Here is a 26,541-nt window from a genome sequence, read left to right on the forward strand (position 1 = left end):
CATTGGCCTGGGGAACTGTCTCCCTCGATGATGTACAGCCTAGCAGGGCAGGGATGCAACTGGGTTTCTCAATACCCACCAAAGCCAAGGGTGGTACCAGGAGCATGGCAAATGTGCAATAAGCATTTGAATAACTTTTGTCTCTGGTGGTCTCCAACAGAAGGCAGGCAGGCCTCTGAAGTTTAGCACCTCTGTGCCCCCACGCACCCAGCACATTAGCCTGTTCTCTCTCTGGGGACCATTTGACAGGAATGGAGAAGAGCAGGCAGGCAAAGGCCAGCTTTGCCATCGCTTACTCTCTGGGAAGTAAGCCAAGCCCATGCTGTCTTTTCAGCTTTCCCCGCACAGCTTGCCTGGGGCTCTAACAGGCACGCCGTGCACTCCTGGGCCCCCACTCCCACGCGGAGGGCGAACTGTATACAGCGGTTGGGGCAGGTGCGCTGCACTGCCAGGACCCCAGGTCAGTCCGAGTCCACACTGCTCAGAGCTCCTCTCCTGAGCTGGCTCTGGCCAGACTGAGCAGACAGCCCGCAGCCAACCTCACTTCTTCAGGCCTGAGGTTAAGATGCTGCTCGTTTAGGGATTCCAGGGCCTGGACTTGTGGTTCTGCTCCAAGAATGACGTCTTACCTGCTGGCTTCTGGGTCAGCAGATGACCAAGCAACTTTCTTGCACACATACTGTCGCAAAATACACCAAACATGAGGCAGACAGGAATCACACACCTTGGGCAAGGGTGGGGGGTGATATTGATCCAAAAGAGCAAATGAATGCACAAACGAGATAACTGGTTCAAATTGATGGTTTATTTCCACCTGTAACACTAGCAGAGGAGTCCAAAACAGACTGACATACATGGATATAGTTTAAACGTAACAAAGAAAGATTTGAACTATGTACACGGAGGGAGGGAAAGGATTTTTCGTATCAACCTTTTCCTGTTTTGCAACTTCTGAATAGTAGAAACTAAACGTTTTTTTCCAACTTAAGTTAGTATGAAGGAATACAACTTTTATGATCAACCATTTGTCCTTAAGCATAAAACGTAAGAAATTTTGGCTGCACGGTTGTCTTGGCTCCTGAAGTCTGGGTATTGTTAGAACATAAAGAAAGAGCATTCCATGAAGCCCAGAAGGAACTCAATGGCAATGACGTCCAATCGAAGGGCAGACACACTGCACAGCACGCAGATGAGAACTGATGTCCTGCCCTCCTCGACTCCAAGTAGAAAACAGTACTTTCATCAAACGAACTGGAAGTGAGCCAAACAGTTAAAAAGTCAGAATGAAGAATGAAACAATTTCCTTTTCACACAGAGGAGGGATACTCCTTCAGCCCCATTTAAAGTGAATTCTGTGCTGAGTCCCTGCTCCTCCAGAAGGAGAAACCGAAGGTCAGTTATTGCTAGCAAAGCCAGAGGCGGCCCCTTTTCCACCTCGAAGATGTTTCACACGAAAAGGCTGTTGGTTTGGCTTGAAGGCCTCGGAGGAAGGAGGGGTACAGAGGTGGAGGCAAGCCCTGTGCAGCGGGGGGCAGCTCAGGTCAGCTCGGGCCACCTTCCGCCTCCTTGAGACCAGAGGCTTTTACCCACGTGGAGTCGAGCAGAGGGTGTTATCTGGGCCCCTGGCGGGGAGAGGCCACCGTACTTTGCCAACCAAAACCTAAGGAGCAATCAAAGCCCGAAGGATCAAAGCCCAGTGGCCAGAAGAGCAGCTTCGGAAATGGATGTCAGTTGCAGGGGTGGGGTTGCCCAGCTCAAGTCTGGAGAGCCGAGGTCTTTTAAACGCAGGTCGGCTGTGACTTGGGCAACAGCATGGACACGGGCGGCTAATAAGGCCACAATTACTGCCACCACCGCCCAGGGTCTATGCTTGAGTAGACATTAGGCAGTGGGAACTGAGGACCGGAGGGCACGTGGTAAACACAAGATGGGTTTTTATCAGAAAAGAGAGAGGATACTCGACGACGTGCCTGCCCCATTGACCTTGCACGGCCTGCGCCAGGTGAACTCGGGCATGGGTGAAGTTCCTGAGAACAGGTGGTGAACCAGACGGGGCAAGACAGGCACTGCTCCGTAGGCGACATGAGGCCTCTGAAGGACACTAATAGTGCTACATCTCCTGGGCTGCTGAAAAGTAGGCAAAGAACAGGCTTTATTGCACATTTCGTTCTTAGAAGACTGGGGATTGCCCTGCAGAGGTCCTTGTGATCTGCAGGAACCCGACATCAATGCAGGCAGAATCACGGGTGACCTTTGAAACTCAAAGGGAAGAAGAAAAAGTCCAGCGGTTGGTCTTTCCGGGGCCATGCTTGCACCTGGGATCCTCAGGCCAGATGGACCTTGTCTGGCTTGGTCACTGTGGTGGGCAGATGCCTGGGAGGAGGTAGCGTGCCCAGGAGAGCTGGGCGGACCTGTTTGCTCTCCGACCGGGGCCAGCCCTCGACACACTGCCAGTAGGAAGCTGGGACAAACTTTCCAAATGGGGAAAACTTCTTGGCAAACGTGCAGGTTCCGGAAAGAGGCTGGAACCACGATTCTCAACTCCAATGTGCCTGACTCCCTCTCTCCTACGCTGGAACCAGACTACCTGGAGAAGCAGATGTAGACCCTGGCCTGGGGAGCCCTGGGTCCAGCTCCTCAGCATCAAACTAGAGGTAACAAAGGGCTCAAAGACGGGGGTGGAAACAAGAGAGCAGTTTACTTTACAGACGTTGATTCTGAAATAGTCTTTCTGAGCTCAAGAAAGTGGCGGCAGATAGCCCACGTGAGGCCATAGAGAACCCAGCCAGGCTCTGTCTGTCCATCCGTCTCTCCTGAGCAGCTCAACACTTCATATATAAATGGGGTGGTACCGTTTGTGGTTGATCTTTTTCCTGCAAGTTGGGCAAGTGTTAGCATTCTTAAGGGAATCACGGAGGCACTGGCTACAGAAGACGTGGCCACATTCTGTAGAAACAATGAGACGTCCATTCTGCACAATCTAGAAAACATAAAACAGGCTTCACGTCTGGCCTTGCACCAGAGCAGCGGGACCCCCAGAGAATCCACTGCCGCCCATGTCTACGGTGCCGAGTGCGAGGAGGGGGCCCAGGGCTGCAGCAGGAGAAGCAGGGGGGCGGCCTGGGGAACTGAGGACACTGCCCTGCAGGCTCAGGCGAGGACGAGCGGCGCCTCTGAGGCCGGGGGCAGGGGCAGCAGCCGGTCTCCGGCAGCGGCAGCCCAAGGGGGTCTGACGAGCCCCCCGGCACCCAGTGGGGCAGTGCCCTAGGGCCTGGGGCCACACTGAGCACTAGTAGCTTCCAATTAGGCCAGGTGGGGAACACACAGGACTGATGCACTTGCACAGGGCAGCCCAGAGTTCAAGACCGTAGGACCCAAGAAGATGGCACCCTCCCCCTTCACAGAGGTGTGCCAAGCCGTGTGCCAACCCAAGCGTGACTGCAAAACAGAGGCAGCAAAGCCCACCCAGTGAGGAGTGCTCTCTCATCTAATTCTTTCACTGAAGCAGTTTGAAAACCAGAACCAGGGAAGACACAGCTAAGTTTGCTTACCTCCGAGTACCCGTCCATGCAGATGGGACAACTGACAGTACCAGAGGGCCTAAAATCACAGTGCTCATGTCAGTTCCTCAGCAAGCGCAAACATCAATTACTCTTAAGTGGCTTCACGTAAGCAGCCCACATCCCCTTACAAGAGCCTCCACTGACCCTGCCTTAGCACAGGCACCCAGGACTCTTACAAGATGGCCGGCTGTCCCGATGCGGGGTGGGGGAGGCTATGAGAAAGGGGAGGAAAGAGATGGGGGCAAGAGAAGGCGCAGGCAACTGGAGTCGCCCTGTCCCCTCCCCGCATCTCTGGCCTACGCTCGCTCCCTCAGAGCCCCCTTCCAGCCTCCCTGTCCGGGGCAGGGGCTGTACCTAGCACCCCCTCCTCCAAGCACTCCTGTTGCGGAAGGCTGGGGGCCGCTGGGTCTGTTCTCCACCCCAGGTGGTGGGGGTTTGCCTCCAGCCTGGAGCTATTCACACCCGCCCAGCCGGTGCCTGGCACGCCCTGGTCACAGTGGGAACAGCTGAGCCCAGCTCCAGGTTCACCTGCCACCCAGATGCTACAACGAGCCCTTCTTGAGCCCAGGGCTGAAGGTCCAGTATGTCTAATACCCTGCTTCCTGCCCCAACCTCTCCACTGAAATATGGAGAGGAAGGAAGAGGATCCTCACTCCAGGGACGATGGGGTCCCACGGATCCAGAAGCTTCCCGGCAGAGAGCCTGTCCCCAGCACGGCGGCAGCAGAGCAGCGGGCACGCTGGTACCTGAGTCCGGTAGCGGCCTCCTCCCGGGCGTTCCTGGGGGTGTGGGTGGTCACATACACGTCCCTGTCCCTGGGCAGCTCCTCGTCATCACTGCTTAGCACACAGCTATCGGCGTGCTCCTGCCGCAGCCTCCTGGCATTCCTCCTTGGCCGCCTCCTTTCTGAGATGTGAGCCCATGTTCAGGGCAGGGCCTCCCAGTCCCACCACCCTCACCACCCGCCCTCCTTTGTGCCTGGGAAAGGCCAGTCCCAGCTGCACGGAGACCACCCTCCCGTCTTCCCAAGAGAAGCCCCCACCCCTGCTGCGTGCAGATGCCCAGGGGGCGTCTCCTCAGCAGGAAGGGGACTGACTGCAGGCGTGAGCAGGGCACCATCCTGGGCGTGTTCCCGCACCTACAGAGCTGGCAAGGCCCGAGGCCCTGCCCCCGCACCCTCGTCAGTCCTCTACCCAAACCCAAGGAAGGAGAAGAAACCACTCACCTTCAACAATCTTTGAAAAAGGAGAAAAACAAGAGAGAAATACACAATTAATTTGACATAAAATATTCTGTATTCTTTTAAACTTTTAAACAATAAAATTGAAGCATGTGTTTCAAATGCAAAATCCTCGGGAGCAGCAAAGCCTCCCAGCAGCTGACACACTGCGCCCCAGCCCGCAGGTGTTTAGTGAGTCTCTGGGAGCTGCGTGACCTGGGGAAGTTCCATACCCTCAGGAACTGCCAACTTCCTCTTCTGAAAAACAGAGGCACGAGTGCTCACAGCGCCCCCTCGCTGCTGTGAGAACTAAGTGAGATCACAACGATGCCACGGGGCACCAGGGGCCTGAAGCCCACCACCAGCTCCACACGTTCTCCTTGTCTTCACTGCATGTGGCCTACTGCCGGAGACGGAGCCTTTACTGGCAGAAGGGTTTGCAGTGCTTAATCCTTTATTAAAAATAATTAAACAGCCAAAATAGGCCATGCAGGGACTACAGAGAGTAGCATACACCAAGGACTGAGATCAATCCAATCCTGTGTTCGAGGCCTACAGAGCGAGCTAGCGAGAACTTGTCAAGCCCATCGCCTGACCACAGGCACACCTGTGCTTTGTTTTACTGCGCTTCACAGATACCGCGTTTCTTACAAATTAAAGGTTTGTGGCAACCTGTGTCAAGCAAGTCTATTGGTACCATTTTTCCAACATCATTTGCTCACTTCGTGTCTGTGTCACTTTTCAGTAATTCTCACAATATGTCAAACTTTTTCATTATTATTATATTCGTTATGGCAATATGTGATCGGTGATTTCTGATGTTACTACTGTAATTGTTTTGGGGCACCATGAACCTCACCCATACAAGGCGATGAACTTAACTGATAAATGTGTGTCTGACTGCTCCACAGAACAACTGTTCCATGACTCCCTCCCGCTTTTCGAGCCTCCCTACTCCCTACACACAACAATATTGAAATTAGGCCAATTAATTATCCTACAATAGGGACTTCCCTGGTGGTCTAGTGGTTGGGACTCTGCACTCCCAAAGCAGGGGGCCCGGGTTCAATCCCTGGTCAGGGAACTAAAGCCTGCATGCCGCAACTAAAACAGCCCGCGTGCCGCAACTAAGACCCAGCACAGCCAAATAAATAAATGAATAAATAAATAAATATTAAAAAAATACATATCCTACAATAACCTCTAAGTCTTCAAATGAAAGGAAGAGCTGCACATGGCTCACTTTAAATCAAAACCTAGAAATGATTAAGGTTAGTGAGGAAGGCAAGTCAAAAGCTGAGACAGGCCTAGAGCTAGGCCTCTTGCGCCAGTTAGCCAAGTCGTGAATGCAAAGGAAAAGCTCTTGAAGGAAATTAAAAGTGCTACTCCAGTAAGCACACAATGATAAGAAAGTGTAACAGCCTTATTGCCGATGTGTAGAAAGTCTGAGTGGTCTGGATAGAAGATCAAACCAGCCACAACATTCTCTTAAGCTGAAGCCTAATCCAGAGCAAGGCCCTAACTCTCTTCAATTCTATGAAGGCTGAGAGAGGTGAGGAAGCTGCAGAAGAAAAGTGTGAAGCCAGCAGAGGTTGGTTCATGAGGCTGAAGGAAAGAAGCCATCTCCATGACATCATATTGCAAAGGTAAGGCAGCAAGTGCCGGTGTAGAAGCTGCAGCAAGTTATCCAAAAGATCCAGCTAAGATCATTAATGAAGGTGGCTACACTAAACAACAGATTTTCAATGTAGAAAACAGCCTCTACTGGATGAAGATACCATCTAGGACTTGCATAGCTAGAGAGAAGAAGTCAGTGCCTGGCTTCAAAGCTTCAAAGGACAGGCCGACTCTCTCCTTAGCTGATGACTTTAGGTTGAGGCCAGTGCTCCTTTACCATTCCAAAAGTCCTAGGGCCCTTAAGAATGGCGCTAAATCTGCTCTGCCTGTGCTCTACAAATGAAACAACAAAGCCTGAATGACAGCACATCGGTTTACAAAATCGTTTACTGAATATTTTAAACTACTGAGACATACTGCTCAGAAAAAAAGACTCCTTTCACAATATTCCTGCTCACTGACGGTGCACCTGGTCAGCCAAGAGCTCAGATGGAGACGGACAGTGGGATGAATGTTGTCGTCTTGCCTGCTGACACAGCATCCGTCCTGCAGCTCAGGGATCGAGGAGTCATTTCAACTTGCAAGTCTTATCATGTAAGAAATATATTTCCTAAGGATAGCTGCCATAGACAGTAATTTCTCTCATGGATCCAGGCAAAGTAAACTAAAAACCTTCTGGAAGGGGTTCACCATTCTAGATGCCATTAAGAACATTTGTGATTTCATGGGTGAGGAATTTGGAAGAAGTTGATTCCAACCCTATCGGATGACTTTGAGGGATTCAAGACTTCAGTGGAGGAAGGAACTGCATATGTGGTGGAAAAAGCAAGAGAACTAGAATTAGAAGTGGAGCCTGAAGATGTGACTGAACTGCTGTAATCTCACAGTAAAACTTGAACAGATGAGGAGCTGCTTCGTACCGATGAGAAAGTGGTTTCTTGAGATGGAAGCTACTCCTGGTGAAGATGCTGTGAAGATTGTTGAAATAACAAAAAAGAATTAGAATATTACATAACCTTAGTTGATAAAGCAGCAGCAGGGTTTGAAAGAAATTCTACTATGGGTAAAATGCTGTCAAACAGCATTGCTGCTACAGAGAAACTGTTCATGAAAGGAAGAGTCAATTAATACAGCAAACTTCATCGCTGTCTTACTTTAAGAAATTCCGGGCTTCCCTGGTGGCGCAGTGGTTGAGAGTCTGCCTGCTAATGCAGGGGACACGGGTTCGGGCCCTGGTCTGGGAGGATCCCACATGCGGCGGAGCGACTGGGCCCGTGAGCCACAGCTGCTGAGCCTGCGCGTCTGGAGCCTGTGCTCCGCAACGGGAGAGGCCGCGATAGTGAGAGGCCCGCGCACCCCGATGAAGAGTGGCCCCCGCTTGCCGCAACTAGAGAGAGCCCTAGCACAGAAACGAAGACCCAACGTAGCAATCAATCAATAAATAAATCTTAAAAAAAAAAAAAAAAAGACTGTAGCAAAAACAAAATAATTGTTAAAATGAACACATATAATAAAATGATTATAAGTAGTCAAGAATAAGCTACAAGTCTAATTAAGGGGAAAAAAAAAAAAGAAATTCCCACAGGCACCCCGGCCTTCAGAAGCCACCACCCTGGTCAGTCAGCAGCATCAGCCTCGAGGGAGGACCCTCCACCAGCAAAGAGATTACAACCTGCTGAAGGCTCAGACGATGGTTCGCGTTTAGCAATAAAGTACTTGTAAATTAAAGAATGCACAGTGTCATAATGTGCGACTGCACACTTAACAGACTGCAGTATCGCACAAACAACTTTTTTACATGCACTGAGAAACACAAAGGTCCGTTGTGTCTTGCTGTACTCACTTGACTACGGTGGTCTGGAACCGAGCCCACCATCTCCAAGGTGTGCCTGTACTCAGAGCTTGTTGAGACTCTTTTCTGCAACAGTTTCAAACCAGTCAAGTCAGCTCTCTCACTGAGCTACTACCTGTCTGTCTACACCATCACCAGTAGCACCCCTTTTCCCTCTCGCTTGTGTGTGTGATCAACTACTTCAGGAGAGCTCTCAGGACTGCTGTTGAAAGCCCTGCTGCCACCTCTCCTTGGCTGCCCCCCTGTTCAGGGGGCACGGAGGCTGACCCTTTCTGGCACACCATCTTGCCCCGCAGAGATGGGAAGCTCAACTCTATTCCAACTCCCTTGCAGTGGGGATTCTAGACATGAACTAAATTCCCTCAGTGAGACACGCTCATGCTATTTGGAGGGCAGAAGGGTGGAGGACAATTTCAGCTGCTGTAGGTGGACACAGATGCGGGTATCAAAAGGCAGTCGTGGCCGAGGCTGCAATGTCCAAAGCCCAGGTCTGTCCTCCCAAGCAAGGAGACACAGTAGCATTTCCTTGAGCCCGAACAGATTAATACAGGTGGTAGCTGCCCCCTCCCATCCTTCTGCTTGGAGCAGAGGTAGCAGCTCCCATGGTGCGTCAAGGCTGAGATGTCCGGAGTTATTCCTAGACACCTGCTCCTCCAGCCTTTAAACACCACGAAGCAACTCCTCCCGTGTCTATTTTTTTTTAATTAATATTTTATTTTTGGCTGTGTTGGGTCTTCATTGCTGTGTGCGGGCTTTCTCTAGTTGTGGCGAGCAGGGGCTACTCTTCGTTGCGGTGCGCGGGCTTCTCATTGCGGTGGCTTCTCTTGTCGCGGAGCATGGGCTCTAGGCACGCGGGCTTCAGTAGTTGTGGCACGCAGGCTCAGTAGTTGTGGCTCGCGGGCTCAGCAGTTGTGGCTCGCGGGCTCTAGAGCGCAGGATCAGTAGTTGTGGCGCATGGGCTTAGTTGTTCTGCGGCATGTGGCATTCTTCCCGGACCAGGGATCAAACCCGTGTCCCCTGCACTGGCAGGTGGATTTTTAACCACTGCCCACTGCCACCAGGGAAGTCCCCCTCCCATGTATTAAAATCCACTTCTGCTCCAGAATAACTAGAGTGGATTCGGTTTTTCCAACCTCAACCCTGACCAATACAAATGGCCATCGCAGGAAGGAAGAAGGTCTGAGCATAAAGATCTCCATTTTGCAGATGAGAAGCCACTGAAGACACTTCCCCTCCCCCCAGAAGAAGCTGGAAAGTGTGACTGTGGAACTGGCGACAGTCAACTTCATCACCAGGACCATGAACTGGAAGACAAGCTGGGGCTGGCAGAAGGTGCTGTCCATGTGAAGTCTAGAAGGGGAGCTCTGAAGTTAGCCAAGAAGAGAAGGAAATTCTGCTGTGGGCAGGGAAGACCCCAGTTTTCCTCCACTCCAACACTGCTTTTACTGCCCTTTGCCAAGAAGGACCACTGACCAGGTGTGGATGCACCTGGAAGGAATGTGACGCCACTGGGTCCCAGGCCACCAGAATGTGGCAACCAGGTCTCCACAGGCTCTTGTGAGTCAGACCCAGCTCGCCTCTTGGCAGTGCCAAGCCGGGGCCGGACCTGAACACTGAGCCCCCAGGAAAGTCCCAAGGCCCAGGATGCTGCTGGCACAACGGCAGGTGCTCCATACTTAACTACTAGGTAAATGAATACACGGTGGCCAGAGAGCCGCCTTCACTGGTGATGACTCTGTCCCCATGCTCAATGGAAGAACAGCTCAGAGATGAGGCTTCTTGCCCGAAGGGCAGAAAAGAATGGCACCACAGCCTGGCCTCCCAGCTCCATGCCTTCCTGTGACCCGGAGCCACCTCCTAGCTGATGGAGGTGACATACTATCACTGGTGTTCCCTCCACCCAGCAGCCGAATCGCAACAAATCGAGAACTCTGGACTTCCCTGGTGGCGCAATGGTTAAGAATCCACCTGCCAATGCAGGGGACACGGGTTTGAGCCCTGGTCCGGGAAGATCCCACATGCCACAGAGCAACTAAGCCCATGTGCCACACTACTGAGCCTGCACTCTAGGGCCCGCAAGCCACAACTACTGAGCCCACGTACCACAACTACTGAAGCTTGCGTGCCTCGAGCCCGTGCTCTGCAACAAGAGAAGCCACTGCAATGAGAAGCCCGCGCACCACAACAAAGAGTAGCCCCTGCTCGCCGCAACTAGAGAAAGCCCGCGCACAGCAGCAAAGACCCAACGCAGACCAAAAAAAAAAAAAAAAGAAAAAATCAAGAACTCTGCAGGTGTCTGCAGGTGCTCTGGAATGTCCCTTCCCCGTGGCCATAGCCCTGCAGGTAACAAAGTGCTTACCTAGCACAAGAGACAGAGGTGGGGAAAAGCATCGGGGCTTCAGAAATGTTGACTCTAGGAGTAAACAGATGGAAATAGGAATAATACAAGCTCTTGGGCCTCTCATCTGGCTGAGAGGCCTTTCAAAGAAACAAAATACCAAACGGAAACAATTCCCCAGTCCCCAAGTATGAACAGCCAAATCAACACTGTGACAAACTGGCTCAAGCTCAGACCCACACATTCCACCCCACCTTCAGCCTGGCTTCTCTTTCCTGACTCTAGAATAAACCACAGGCAGTGTGTTAGAGACAAGTGGAGAAGACACGTGGGGCATGAACAACCCACAGTAGCACCGGTGCCGCCTGCTTCCACACCTGGGCACACTGACTCCAGGTCAGGCACCCAGAGCCCCTGTGAGCTTCTGAAGCACACGTGAGCCTCAGAACACCTGCAAACGCTGACACCCATGTCACAGACTCCTGGTCAGTGGGGCAGGATAAGCCTTTCTTCTACTAGTGGACAAAACGCTTGGCATTCTTAGGGTGACAGCAACATGCTGGGGTGAAACAACAGAATGGAACCAAGTAGCAGGGTCACTGGGGTCCTCTGTAGGCAAGCTGACCTCTGGCATTTCTAAGAAAGCTCATCCAGCTGGGAGCTCGGAGAGCCGCTTGCTTTAAATGACCTTCCAAGGCAGCACAGCACATCATTCCACTGGAAGAAACAGCCATCTGCAACCACCGTGCCCACAAAGGATACTCCTCAGATCCAACAGGTGCACGCATCACACAACTACAGAGTACTTTTACTGTAGCACCGCCACGAGCACCAGGAAGACTGGTGCTGACATGAACATCCCAGTCGAGTAAGCAATCATATCAGATTCCACGGACAACTGTTTCGTTTCCCCAATTCTTCGATATGATGTCTGGCTCTTCTTCCTTCATATATAATTACGCTGGTTCATTCACTCATTCTAGCAGTCACTGTGTACCTCTCATGCCCTTTACTATTCCCAGCCAGAGACAGACCAGGCTCTGTCCCTGCCTGCAAGGAAGCCTTCACCAAGCAGACCCTTTCAACAGTCTCATAAATCATAAACCAGGTGAGGTACAGAGTATAACACAGAGTATAATAGCTCTATACATTAGTACACTATGGGAACAGAACAAAACAAGATTCCAGGAAAACCAACCTGACTTTAAAAGAAACAATCTTTTGAAATTCAATGAAGGAAAATAGTCCAAGCAAGTACCCTTTTTAATAACTTCCCCCTGGAAGACTCAGTTTCTTAACAAGAGGAGTGAGTCTCTTTTCCATCACTGCATCACTTCCAGCTGGAACAGAGACTGGCATACTGCAAATGCTCATGAAAAGTGGTCTGAAAATTTTAATTCATCTATCAAACCAGATAAGAAAGCAGAAGGATGGGACTTCCCTGGTGGCGCAGTGGTTAAGAATCCACCTGCTAATGCAGGGGACACGGGTTCAAGCCCTGTCCAGGAAGATCCCACATGCCGCGGAGCAACTAAGCCCGTGCGCTACAACTACTGAGCCCACGTGCTGGAACTACTGAAGCCTGCGCACCTAGAGCCTGTGCTCTGCAACAAGAGAAGCCACTGCAATAACAAGCCCACGCACCGCAACAAAGAGAAGCCCCCGCTCGCCGCAACTAGAGAATGCCCATGCACAGCAACGAAGACCCAATGCAGCCAAAAATTAATTAATTAATTAAAAAAATAAAAAAAGAAAGAAAGCAGAAGGATGGAAAACAAGCAGAGACTTCCAATAAATGGCAGGCTGGTATTTCCATCCATTTTTCCACTGAAAACAACCAAAAACAAGATAAAACATACATATTTTTAAATAAAGAGGTATCAAAAAAAGAGAAGAATTCGGTCAACAGTATAGGGAATACAGTAATCCAGAGGGAAAAAAAGCACAGAGGATTCTTAAAAAATTGAAGCCTACTTTTGAAAGCCCCACAGAGAAACCAAGGCCCAGGCAGGAGCCATGGGGGCAGGTTATCTAGCGAAGGCCAGCCGTCGGGGGCAAGCCAGGCTTAAAGCAAGACCCAGTAAGTATCAAAGAACTGACATACAGAATGTATTTTCTGACCAATACTGCAAGCAATCAATAACAAAAAGAAAGTACCCATACATTTGGAAGTTAAAAAATATAAACTTGATAAATGTTGAATTAAATGTAAAGTACCAGTAACACAATTTGTAGGATATAGCTAAACACAGTATAAATCTTTAATGCATTTATTGGAAAAGAAATGATGAAAATTAGAAAAACAGCAAAATAAACTCAAGCAAAGAAAGGAATAATCAATGAATGAAAAACTTACAAGAGAAAGGATCCACAAAGCTAAAAGTTGGTTCTTTGAAAGATCTAATAAAGCTCTGGTGATACTAATCTAAAAAAATAGAAAACACAAATAACCAGTATCAGAAATGAAAAAGGAGACATCACTATAGATTCCACAGAACATAAGACATTATGAACAAATTTATGCAAATAAAAGTGAAAACTTTAGATGAAATCAACAAACTCCTAAAAAATGTAATTACCAAAATCTATTAAAACTCTATGTACTTCACTGTCGGGTTCTAACAAACATTCATGGAAGAAATAGTCCAATCTTACAAAATCTTCTGTGGAACGGAAAAAAAGGTGCCCAACTCACTTTGTAAAGATACCAATACGCTGATACCAGAACTCTATAAGGAAAAATTACAGACCACCAATCTTACTCATAAAAATAGAGGCAAAATTATATATAAAACATTAGCAAACCAAATCTAGCAACATAAAAAGATAATGCCATGACCACAATGCTTAAGTGGTTTAACACTAGAAACCAACATAATTCTCCACTTCAACATATGAAAGGGGAAAAAGCAACATTAGATGAAATTGTTAAATTTCGACATTGATTCAAGATGAAACTTATAGCCAAACAGGAAATAGAGAAACTTTTCCACTCTGGTAAAGGATATAAACAAATCAAAAGAACTTACAGCAGAAGTCTTATTTAATGGTGGAACTCTGAAAGGACTCTTTCAGATTTAGAATGAAACAAGAATGTCCATGACTGTCACCATTTTTATTCAGTCAGTGTTGAATTTTTTAGCCAGTGTGTTAAGGCCAAGGGAAAAAAAAAGGGAAATAGAGAAGAACCAAAACTTGTTCTGTGTACACAGAAATTCAAAGATTTACAGATTAAAGGCTTCCCTGGTGGCGCAGCGGTTAAAAATCCGCCTGCCAGTGCAGGAGACATGGGTTTGAGCCCTGGTCTGGGAAGATCCCACATGCTGCAGAGCAACTAAGCCCATGCGCCACAACTACTGAGCCAGCGCTCTAGAGGCCGCGGGCCACAACTACTGAAGCCCGCGCACCTAGAGCCCGTGCTCCGCAACAAGAGAAGCCGCCTCAATGAGAAGCCCGCGCACCGCAACAGAAGAGTAGCCCCCGCTCACCGCAATTAGAGAAAGCCCGCACACAGCAACAAAGACCCAATGCAGCCAAAAATAAATAAATAAAAATAAATAAATTTTTAAAAAAAGATTTACAGATTAAGAACTGTTAGACTAAAAAAAGAAAAACCAACTGCATTTCTTTATATTAGCAAATAATAAAAACAAAAAAGTGAAAAATTTAAACACCTTCTTTTTTTTTATAGCATCCTAAAATACCATGTACCTAGAAATAAATCTTCTAACAAAAGACTTGCAAAATCACTCCAGGGAATATTATAAATCTTCACTGAGAGGTATTTAATCTTATCTCAAACCATACACAAAGGGCTTTCCTGGTGGCGCAGTGGTTAAGAACCCGCCTGCCAATGCAGGGGACATGGGTTCCAGCCCTGGTCTGGCAAGATCCCACATGCCGCAGAGCAACTAAGCCCATGCACCATGACTACTGAGCCTGCACTCTAGAGCCTGCGAGCCACAACTACTGAAGCCCGCGTGCCTATAGCCCGTGCTCTGCAACAAGAGAAGCCGCCGTAATGAGAAGCCCGCGCACCGCAACAAAGATCCAATGCAGCCAAAAATAAATAAAACAAATTAAAAAAAAAAAAAAACACAAAACTCATATAGATTATAGACCTAAATGTGAAACGCAAAACAGTAAAACTTTTGGAATAGAGGAACATATTTTTATGGTATGGGATTTTCATCAACAAATTGATAAATTCAACTGTATTAAAATTAAGAACCTCTGTACATAAACCAAAAAGAGAAAAGACGAGCCTCTGAGTAGCAGATTCAAAACACAACTAATGGCAGGCTCATATTTTTAGAACTTATAAAGAATTCCTAAAAAATGAGACAAGGTCGACAATCACACAGAAAAATGAGTAGAAAAAAAGACTCAGTGTTTAAAAAAAAAAAAAAAAAAAAAGATTGCAACAGGCAATTCGCCGAAGAGGAAAATGAAACACCACTAAACATGAAAAGATGTTCAACCCCACCAGTGATGGGAAAACACACATTAAAACCACATGGGATACTCTAGGCAACACCAGACTGGCTAAAAGTTACAGTGGCAGTGAGATGTGGAAGCATAAGAACCTCCAGCGCTGGTGGGAGCGTAAACTGGTACATCCTCTCTGGAAAACAGCTTGTCACTATGCAGTGACAATCAAAGACATACACACCCTAGGACCCAGCAGTGACGGCCTTTTTTGGGTATGCAATGCCAAAAATAAGTTAAATTTTGAGGGAAAATATCAAAGCAGAGATGTACAAGGTCTCATTGCACCTTACAGCTTTTAAAATTTCTCCTAATTCATCAGGGGTTTAGGATTCCTTAGAGTTAGAAAAACATAGCCTGCATAGTTTCTCATCCAGTCTTAAGAGGGTTCACAAGAGTTCTAACGTTGTCCCTGGATCCTGGGATGTGAAGATGCAGAGCTACTCCCGGGTGAGGTTGAAGTGGTACACTTAAGCCTGTCCCCCGGCATTCTGGTGGAACTGGTAAGATTACCCCAATTTGGGAAGCGATACATTTATTCATTTCATACTCTCCTGTAGGCGGGGCCTGAGGTAACCCTAAACTTGTAACTCCTCTAATAGATGCCCCTTGATAAGTTAATAATACTATTAGGTTTTCCAAGTAGATCTGCTTTAGAGAGTGAGAATTTCAGCCTCAGGTATACTTCTCACTGTAAATTTTAAAACTGGCATTTGGATTTATTAAACACCAACAAAGAATGAAGGATGATTAGAATAAGGGGTGCTATTAAGTCCAAAACAATTATTCCATGTCTGGGGACACTGAGGTCATGGGAAGGTTAAGTCCTCTGACCAAACTGGCTGGTGCCTCTGGGACGAGAAGCGAGGACTCCTGCTTCTCAAGAGAGCCTCCCCTTCACCTATCCACCTGCCCCTGGCTATCCACCCACTCCCAGGGCAGCCCCCCCAACTCTAGCCTTCCCATCCTGGTGTCTCTCAATGACTCTCCACACCCAGAGAAACAGGAAGAAGGCTGGAAAGCTCAGAAAAGAAGCCCATGTAGGGAGGGCAGACTGGCCATCAAAACAAAACCAAGGCGTAAAAGGGGACATGATGGTGTGGGTCTGTCACCCAACAGAAGCCAATCATTGTCTCCTTGAGGGCAGAAAACACGGTCTTGTGAGCAGAATCCTGGCCATCTCCCCAGGGCCTGGCACACTGCAGGCGGGCACGGAGTATTAGAGAAATTCAGGACTGGCAGCACTTTTAAGTGTTAATCAGCAACTGGGCTGAGGCTGCAGCCAAGGTACCAAATTAAGCTACCTTTCCAGGACCTCAGGGAGCCTGCAGGGAGCAGGGGCAAAGCTGTATGTATTGGCTTGGCTGAAAAGTTCATTCGGGTATTTTCCCAGAAGATGTCACGGAAAATCCGGAATGAACCAACCCAAATGTGTGTACCTTAGAACAGCGGTCCCAGCCTTTTTGGAACCAGGGACCGGGTTTGTGGAAGACCATTTTTCTGTGGACCAGTGGCGGGGTGGTGGGCGGAGGGTGTATGGTTCAGGCAGTAATGCGAGCAACGGGGAGCCCCAGATGAAACTTTGCTCGCTTGCTGCTCACCTCCTGCTCTGCGGTCCGGTTCCTAACAGCCCGCGGACCAGTACCGGTCTGCGGCCCAATGGTTGGGGACCCACTGCCTTAGAAATCACACTAATCAGGCCCAGGAAGGGACCACTTACAGCTAAACCTGCTCAGGCTTATCTCAGAAAGTTCCCACCGGTCTCCAGGGAAATTACTGCCTCCTGTTTGGGGGCCATGGTCTCCCCTGAGCATTCATCCAAAATCTGCTGGGGACGGTCTGATGATGCAGCAAGGGCAGCTGCCTTGCCTTTGGGATGGGGGGAGGGGAGGAATGAGAGGGAAGGACACCCCACAGGACAGCCCAGCAGTTTCAGACTGACCAGGGTCTAAATCTCTTAATTTGTCAAGACAGTTCCCTGTCCTCACTCTTTTCTCCTTTTAAAGTCTTGAAGCTTCTCAGTGCAACCCTAGTCTACGGTTCTAAGCACAGCCAGGACAGCCCCAAGGCCAAGGGGAAGACTCAGCTCCTAGCAACCCCACTCGCCCCACCAAACCGAAGCCCTCAGCAGCACCTGCCCCCTACTGGCCCAAGACCGTCCAGGGTGTCACCACCTCCACTCCACACAACTGCACACTGCATCAAAAGGCACTGCAGAAGCATCCCAAGAGGCCAGTGCGTCCCCAGGATGTGGGTCTGTGGGCTGACCAGACTCCCAGACCCACACACAGCTATGCACCCCTGACCCGTGGAGCCAGTCTGCCAGAACCGCTTCTCCACATGTCCCCTGACCAGACCAGGTCTCCTTCCTGAGGGCCGCACAGGGGCAGGCATGCCCCCTGTGGGAGGGGGCACAAGCAGCCTCCCAGGTGCCACCCTCCCTGGAGGCACGACACAACCAAGGCATCCGGTGGCAACGCAGGGGGCCTGCATCCTCCGAGGCAGCTGCTTCTGGGACTCGAGAGATTTCCCACTGGCAGTGCTGAGCAAATATCCCCATTCCCACCAGCCGCGAGGGTGTAAACTCACATTTACTCAGCTTTACTGGGCACCACGTTAGGTGCCAGGCACTCAAATACAGGATCTCTTTTAATCCTCACAATACTCTACTGACATGGATGGCATTATCCCCATTTTATGGACAAAGTGAATGAGGCTAAGCAACTTGCCCAAGGTCACACAGCTGGTGTTAAGTGTAGAATCAGGGACCAAAGAGAGATCGGGCCTCAGAGTTCCCCCCAAAAGGCTTTATGGCCAGCTATGTAAAGGACAGGGTCACAGAGATTTACTAATGTGATTAGTTTAAGCAATAAAGTCACAACAAATGATTTTCCTGAAACATTTTCCATCTTGAGCACCAGTCACTGAAAGCATGCCTTCTTTAGCCCAAGCTGTAGCCTGTGACCAAGGCCTTCAGACGTGCAGGCCAGGGGCCCACAGCCAAGAAAGGGCAAGCCTCACGTTCCAGCACTTACCACGACAGAGTCGCTGTGAGTCAGGTCGACGACCACAGGCTCTAAAGATTCACAGGTGAGGTCCACTATTTCATCTCCAGCTTCAAAATAAAGCATTTTAACAAGCTTTAGGAGGAAAGTAAAGGCCTATTGCTCTAAGTTTCATTATTAATATGATTACAAACAGAGCACAGTCTTATACCAAACTAAAATCCCTGAAGTACAGAAGTAAAGGGGTGACAGGCAATGAATACTCTTCCAGAATTTTGCTGTGAGCAACAGGGTATATGGGCTTTACAAATACACCATCCTGTGTGTGTCTGTGCACACGCACACCTCTCCCCGTGGCCTCACACTGCCACACAGCTAGGCCTCCGTGCCCCGCACCTGCTCAGCTCATTCACAGGGGAGAGGCAGCGACTTACCTGAGGTGGGATGGGGGGTGCACATCTGGGGAAGGGACCAAGCATGCTCAGCTTGGGCTTTGGGACGGATCTGTCTGAAACCTCTGCTCCCCTCAGACCTCCGGTCATGCTTAGCTCTGCACCTTCATCAGTTACATTTTAATCTCCATTTAGCTCTCAAGTGCTTCCCACTTGGGTGGACAACAAGGGTTTATTTACTGGTCCCCTAGAACCCCAACCCACCCAAATGGGTCGGGCCTGTTCTGCAACTTGCCTTTGAGCCCTAGAGGACAGCGCACCGTCTGTCTACTTGAGCACAGGACAAGGGGGGAAAGGCACGTGCCAAACGGTCACCAGCGCTTACATCCAGCAGGCAGAAAGGAAGGGCAGAGTACAACTTCCATTTATATCAACTGAAACAAGACTTACAACCATGTTTGTTTCTATTATTATTAACATTAAAAAGTAGGAGGGAAGAACTTTTAGAAATAATGTTTGTTTAATACTCAGGGAAAGTGACTTGTAATACATTTAACATATTCAAACTTGTTCTCATGTATTAAAAAGTTTCACAGGAATAAAAACCACAATACATCAAAGATGTCCAACGTAATTTATACAAAATGACTTCATTCTTTTTAAAGAATAGTCCATATATGGATATACCATAATTTACAGAACCGCTCTCTTTCTGATGGACACAATTTTTGGCTCCTACAAATAAAACGGTATTCCAACGGGCAGCTTGTGCATACATACAGCCCTGCACACGGGTGTAAGACTGCCTGAGGACGAGAAGTGCTGCAGTGGAAAGCAGTGGATCTTGGCCAGGTTGGAGATTCCACTTGTGGGCTCAGAGTCCCAAATGAGGAGCCTCCTGCACCAGCCTCTCCTGAAGGGTGGCAGAATTCAGACACCAGGGCATCAGCTTTGGGGTGGACGGGAGGATGGCCCCGGGCTGTGAATTTATGTTAGAAGTGAAGCTCAGAGACCACAGAGACAATATGGACAACTTCACGCCCCTGAAGGGCCCATGAAATCTATAGACAAGTTGCTTGCTTCTCTTCAAATGTCAGTTTTCAGGCATCGTAATTATAAAAACAATCTTACTACATGCAGAGCTGAGGGACTTGATTCAGGCCATGTGCCACTCCCCTGAGGAGGCAGGAAGAAGGGGAAAAAGCCAATCTGGCCTCTGCCTGCACCAAACTCCTTCCAACACACGCAGCTCTGTCAACAAGTCTGCCTGCTGGGGCAATTTTTTGTCTTAATGAAGGAGAGAGGAAGAAAGTTGAGTACTTCCCGAGGCCAACTAAGTTGAGGCACAGTTTCAAAGAGAAAAGGTGGACCCACGGCAGTCTCCACTTCCATGCTGCACATCCCCGAAAGGCTGGATGGTTAGCCCAGCTGAGTGGCCGTTCCTAAACCTGTGGAGGTCTCAGGGTAACCAAGGGGGCAGCTCTTGCTCACTTTAGCTTTTTTAAGTTGCGAACGGTAGGTGAGTCTGAGACTGTAGGTCTTATAAATACACTGATACAAGCTGAACCTCGTATAGTGTTATGTGCCAAGCACTGTTCTAAGCGTTCTGTGTCATTGACTCATCTCAGTGCTATGACAACTCTATGCAACAGCTACTGCATATATATGCACAACATTATCCCCCGTTTCAGATGAGGAAACTAAGGCTGAGTTACAGGTTGTGTAACTTGCACAAGACCCGTGGCTGGTAGGTGGCATGTTGGGCATATGTGCTCACTCATGCCCAGTGTCACTGGCAATCTTACCGCTCTCCACAAGTTCTATGGGTTCTGCCTCCAGGGCCATCTCAGGGGGGGAGGACGCTTCTCGAGTTCGCTTCTGGGCTTGTCTAGAATTTACTGTTCCTCCACGACGCTTTCTCTGAGGGTATCGGGGGAAAAAGAAACAGTTACATAAGCTCCTGACCAGTAAGATTTCAGCCAGAAGAATAAAAAGATCAACTCATTAAGAAGAATAGGAGGCTAGTGAGCAGACCTGCGGTCAGGGTCCTTTCAAAACCTGAGATTCTAGAACACTGAATGTTTATAGAAAGAAATCATGCAGAACATATAGTGAATACAAATTCTATAAAGTAAAACTTTTGTTATAAAGACTATTGGTCTGTCAAAAGTACATGACACATAACTCTATGGAAGCCTCTGGTCCAGGTTGGGATTTGGCCAGAAACCCCTTCTTTTAACCAAAAGTTACAGACCTATTTTCCTTGGATTTGTATTTGGCCTCACTGAGCCCTTTCTGTTTTTCAGCCCAAAGCCCTTCAGTTTCCCAAGTTTCTATTCACTGGAAAAGTGGGTCTTTCTTTGGGAAAGGTTTCTGGCCTCTAACCTTTTAGGATACTATCAAGTTGTAGTTTACACCCTAATAATCCCCCGCCACAGCTCCAAGAACCAAAATTTTATTTTTTTTTCTTGTGATGAGAACTTTTTAAAAAACTTTTTCATTGGAGTATAGTTGATTTACATACAATGTTGTGCAGTTTCCACTGTACAGCAAAGTGAATTAGTTACACATATACATATATCCACTCTTTTTTTAGACTCTTTTCCATAAAGATCATTGCAGAGTGTTGAGCAGAGTTCCCTGTGCTGTACAGTAGGTACTCCAAGAACCAAAGTTTTTAAAAGGCTGTTCCCAGGGGCTGCCCGAGAGACATGCCTTCTGGAAGGTCCGAGCTGTTAATCAGCCTATCTGCAGCCCAGACTCCCTGAACCAGCCTTTCTTCCACATCCTCGAGCTGGTTTACCAATGTGCTCCAGCATTTCCGGCCTGGCTGGGGCCTGGCTGGCCGTGAACGACGCGTTGAGAACCCGCCCCCTGCCATCTGCCTCAAGAGACAGAACCTGCCCGCTGAGCCGCAGCCTCATCACTCCCACCCTGTGCGGCCCCAGCCAAGCCTGGCTCCCTGTGCCTCGGGGCTTCTCTCCCCTGGCCCGTCCCGCTCCTCACTGGCACCGGGCCTGCTCTGCTTCACACTGGGCGGCGTGGGGCAGTCACCTCACTACTAAGTCTGAACCTGCTCACCAGTACCAGACTCGCAGAGCTCTCCCAAGGGTGAGGCGACATACCGCACGCATAGTACTGAGTGCTGTCGGCAGACAGCGCTCCTACCCTAGTTCCGCATACGCCTTACCAGGCTTCCTGTCCCTGGGAACGCTGGAGGACAGCCAAGTGTCCGTGAGATGTGCACAAGACTCGGGACATCCATCACCCAGCCCAGCTCTCTGGCAACACAGAGAAGCCTGATTCCGTTTGTGTTCTGACTGTCTGTCAAATGGCAGCGTGAGAAGCTTCGGAAATGTAGCTGGGTTTAGCAGCTCCCACGGATCTGAGGAACAGGGAAGCATCCCCAGGAAGGCCCAGAGGCCAGCGACAGCAGCTGTTCCCAACGGTCCAGTGAGGAGCCACTCTGTCCCTCGGGGGAGCTGGCACCCAGGCCCGAGCCACGACCTGGTGTTGACATGAGTTGCCCCAGCAGCTACCACATTACTTAGGGCTCCTTAACTTTCACCCCACTCTCTTTGAAGTTGCCCTTGTATCTTCCATCCTCTGAAAACGACCAAATCCGTCTTAGCAGACACTGCTAAACAGAACCCTTCATGCCCCTACCTGTGCAGCTTTCCCACTGAGGGAGGTAAGAAGCAGTCATAGGTCCTGGCCAAAGTCCAGGTGCTGAACCCTAAAAACCCCTTTGTGGTCACTGCAGTAATGTGTCCTGCCAACTCTCACCCCCAACCCCCCCCAACAGCAGTCCTTTCCTGGCTGCTCTTTCAGCCTCTCCCTGCCCTTAACCTGGCATCCTTCCCAGCCTGGACCACCCATCCCTTCCCTTCTTCACTCAGCCAATTCTTACACAGCTTTCAGGAAGCTACTCAGTTGTCAGCTCCATTATGAGGACATTCTTCATCCTCTCCGGTTGACCATCTCATGACCTCCTCCTCCTCCTCCCTCTCCCCGCAAGAAGCCTCCAGAACTGCTACTCCACCTCCTCTTCCACCTGTACTCCCTGAGGGCAGGCAGGAGGTGGCTGTTAGCACAGGGCCAGGCTCAAGAAACCCTAGAACACGGGAAAAGACTTTGCCCCCTCTGCCTTCCTGCTACTCTTGTCACGCTCTCCTGCTTTTTAACAGCAGAGCCCTCACAGCTTCCAGTTAAAACTGACCATCTGATCACCTCCACACAAGTTATTCACACCACTCTGAGGAAATTTTAACCAAATTCTTCACACACCCTTATAAGAGGCTACACTGCTCTGTCTGTTCACATCCTCCTGGGCAGAGCGTGGGCTTCAGAGGTGAGGTGCCCAGGCTTAGGAGGTTTCCCTGCAGGTGAACTGTGGTGGCAAGCTGCAGATATGGGACCAAGATGGGAGGTCATCTGCCCTTTAAAAAGGTAGGTCCAGGGAAACAAAGGCCCTTTTGTGTAAGAATGTCAACAATGGGTCTGGAACACAGTGGGGGCCAGGAGTGGTCGGAAGGGATGGGCCAAGGGGAGGGGGTGGGGGTCGGTGAACAGAGTCTACAGGATTTTTACCACGGTTTCTATCACCCTGGGAACCGTTTGTTCAGCCTTATCCTGCACCACCCCCCCCAACACCATTCACAGCACTTCTGGAACCTGGAAAGAGAGTATGAGTTTCACATCTGGTCCACCTGATGTGAACGCACTATCTCAGAAAACAGCTGTTTTGAGTTTAGATCATATGAGCAGCCTTGTTAATAGGGTGTAAAGTGGGGAGGGGGACCTTCAGGCACTCTCCGGACTCAAAGGGCTCCAGGTGACATCTGGGTTACACCAAACCGAGCTGCCTGCCCCTGCAGTCTGATAAAAGCTCTAAACAGGAGTTACAGTGACTTACCAACTTTGGTCACTGACCGTAAGAAAACTCACCAAGGGTTATTACGGCTACCGATGCTCACATCGGACCAAGAACTACACAGGGAAAAGAAACAGAAGGAAAAACGGAAAATTGGGCTGTAAATAATTAAATAAACCAGAGCCCTAATATTTCCAGGACACTGACAGCTGCTCTGGAGGTATAAAACTTCAAAACCCTCAACCATCCTCAGGCTTCTGTCTTTAGGGCACCACCCAAAACACTGGACTCTGACCAAAGACAACCAGGTGGGTGTAACTACCAGAAGGTCCTGTACACGCTCCTTTAAGAACTAGGGTTACTTAGAAGCACCTTTATGGTACTCTCATTAAGGTACACAAGGAATGAAGTAATTGTTTAACCTGAAAAAATAAAATTCATGAACTTACAAAACTCACCGTACTCATTGTGCTCTGTGGTTCCAACCTATAGAGAAGGACGTGATCTATACCAAGATTTGCAGGGAAGCTGAATGCCTCAACCTCTCATGCCTGCTCGTTATTCATCCTCTGGCTAGCATAGGAATTTGGAGCCAGATAGATTTCCAGTATCTTCAAGCCCTGAAAAACAAAGATATCAAGTTGATAAATGCTGCCCCCTGCATCATCGACAGCAAAGTTCAGTTCAATCACTTACTGGTCCTTTCTGTCCAGCTGCGTGCTTTGCTGAACACTTTATGCAATTTATGTTCTTAATCCATATTCTTCTTAAGAAGTAAGCATTCTTGTAGAATACAGGACTACCTGACCCTAAAGCCTGCAGTTGGAAACATTATGCCACCTCTTGCCCTCCTTTCTGGCCGTTGAAACCCACCCTGTGTACCCAGCTGAGACTTCTGTCACTGGCAACACAAGTAGAGAAAACCCAAGAAACCGTGGATTGGGAAGCCAAGCAGGTTCCAGGAAGAGCAGAGAAGGCAGCAGATGCGGAAGCTATTGGAGAATGAGAGGCCCTTGGATTCACTCAGGGCCCACTGAAAGGTGGCAACTAACCACGATAAATCAGTGTTCAGGGATGCAGTGGATAAAGCAACAAATGAGAAGCAAAAACGTGGAGCCAGGAGTCAGGGTGTAATCCGTGTAGAAGGGCTTCTAGTGGGGGAGGGCCTGAGCTCAGGGCAAGGCTGAGGGACCAGAGGAGAGTCAAAGCAAGGAGAAGGCTCTGTGGTCACCCGGTCCTGGGCGATAGTGGCCTGAACGTCAGGCTCACCTGGAGGGCTTGTTAAACTAGATTCTGATTCAGCAGGTCTGGGATGGGGCTCAAAACTCTGCACTCCTAACAACCTCCTAGGCAATTCTGACGGTTCTGCTCCAGAGGCTACAGCACGAGAACCAATGGCCTAGGACAATGGCCTCGGAGCTGGGGAGAACTAGTCATATCTGAGCGAAATTAATGCAGGACCACTCTCAAACCCACCTTTCTTCTCATCTCCCATGCCGCTACCTCCTCCAAATGACTGCCCATCTCCTGGTACCCTTCTACCCTACTGCCAACGCATCTCTCTAAAACATACAGCCGACCCCCACAGCCTTTCCCTGGTTCCCCATCATGTCCTAACTCCTAAGCATGGCCTGTGGAAGCAAGCTGGCCTTACAGTTAGAGCACATCTCCAGAGCCAGACAACTTGGACAGGGGTCAGGCCTCCAAAACCCCTACTTGTGACCTCTGGCGAAACACTGAACTTCTCTGTGCCTTACTTCCTTATCTACAGAACAAGACAGCACCCACCTCAATGGGTGTGTGAGGATTACAGGAGTTAATGCAAAGAGCACTTGGACCAGTGTGCACATTTTAAAGGCTCAAGGACTGTGGGTGGGTATCACTGACTTGTTCTGCCAGCACCAGCCTTGCAGTCTCTCCAAATGTACTGCCCACTGAACAGCTCCACCCCTTTGCTCAAGCCCTTAAGTGCTGTGCAACACTGCACCCAATCCAGCTTTAAAAAAGAACCCACGACTGCACATCTCCCCACCTCATTCACTTATCAGTATGGCTCCTACCCCGGAATACAGCGATGAATAAATCCAGCCACCAGCTCCTATCCGGGGGTGGCTGCTGGCAGGCAGCTCAGCTGTGGTAACTGGGGCAAATGAGCCAGGTGCCAAAGAAACCAGGAGGATAAGGAGAGGCCAGAGGAGGTTTGCCAGGAGAAAACACATTAAAGGGACTGCCCAGATAGCCTCATCCACCAGAGGGCAGACAGCAGAAGCAAGAAAAACTACAATCCTGCAGCCTGTGGAACAAAAACCACATTCACAGAAAGATAGACAAGATGAAAAGGCAGAGGGCTATGTACCAGATGAAGGAACAAGATAAAACCCCAGAAAAACAACTAAATGAAGTGGAGATACGCAACGTTCCAGAAAAAGAATTCAGAATAATGATAGTGAAGATGATCCAGGATCTCAGAAAAGCATGGAGGCAAAGATCGAGAAGATGCAAGAAATGTTTAACAAAGACCTATAAGAATTAAAGAACAAACAAACAAGAGATGAACAATACCGGGGCTTCCCTGGTGGCGCAGTGGTTGAGAATCTGCCTGCCAATGCAGGGGACACAGGTTCGAGCCCTGGTCTGGGAAGATCCCACATGCCACGGAGCAACGGGGCCCGTGAGCCACAATTACTGAGCCTGTGCGTCTGGAGCCTGTGCTCCGCAACAAGAGAGGCCGCGATGGTGAGAGGCCCACGCACCGCGATGAAGAGTGGTCCCCACTTGCCGCAACTAGAGAAAGCCCTCGCACAGAAACAAAGACTCAACACAGTCATAAATAAATAAATAAATAAAAGAACGTGAATTTCTTAAAAAAAAAAAAAAAAAGAGAGAGATGAACAATACAATAACTGAAATGAAAACTACACTACAAGGAATCAATCGCAGAATAACTGAGGCAGAAGAATGGACAAGTGACCTGGAAAACAGAATGGTGGAATTCACTGCTGTGTAACAGAATAAAGAAAAAAGAATGAAAAGAAATGAAGACAGCCTAAGAGACGTCTGGGACAACATTAAACACAACAACATTCGCATTATAGGGGTCCCAGAAGGAGAAGAGAGAGAGAAAGGAACCGAGAAAATATTTGAAGAGATTATAGTTGAAAACTTCCCTAACATGGGAAAGGAAATAGCCACCC

General features: G+C 49.0%; 1 protein-coding gene across 2 annotated transcripts in view; it reads right to left on the reverse strand.

Moving 5' to 3' along the window:
- Positions 1–787: 787 nt before the first annotated feature.
- The window catches only part of RNF4 (ring finger protein 4), a 41,834-nt gene continuing 16,080 nt past the window's right edge, over positions 788–26,541 (reverse strand). Inside the window, exons 2-8 of one of the 2 annotated variants that reach the window (XM_059923732.1) lie at positions 23,806–23,967; positions 20,280–20,394; positions 18,113–18,192; positions 4,789–4,798; positions 4,310–4,469; positions 3,552–3,600; positions 788–2,980 (exon numbers count right to left, since the gene is read on the reverse strand). In XM_059923732.1, coding sequence (XP_059779715.1) covers positions 2,831–2,980; positions 3,552–3,600; positions 4,310–4,469; positions 4,789–4,798; positions 18,113–18,192; positions 20,280–20,394; positions 23,806–23,814 — 573 coding nt within the window. In that variant the 5' untranslated portion in view covers positions 23,815–23,967 and the 3' untranslated portion in view covers positions 788–2,830. Of the gene's footprint in view, positions 2,981–3,551; positions 3,601–4,309; positions 4,470–4,788; positions 4,799–8,101; positions 8,318–12,945; positions 13,015–18,112; positions 18,193–20,279; positions 20,395–23,805; positions 23,968–26,541 lie in introns of those variants that run through there. The other variant, XM_059923731.1, reaches the window with a different exon arrangement.

Source organism: Balaenoptera ricei, chromosome 5 (assembly GCF_028023285.1).
Source record: "Balaenoptera ricei isolate mBalRic1 chromosome 5, mBalRic1.hap2, whole genome shotgun sequence".
In the NCBI taxonomy this organism is placed as follows: domain Eukaryota; kingdom Metazoa; phylum Chordata; class Mammalia; order Artiodactyla; family Balaenopteridae; genus Balaenoptera; species Balaenoptera ricei.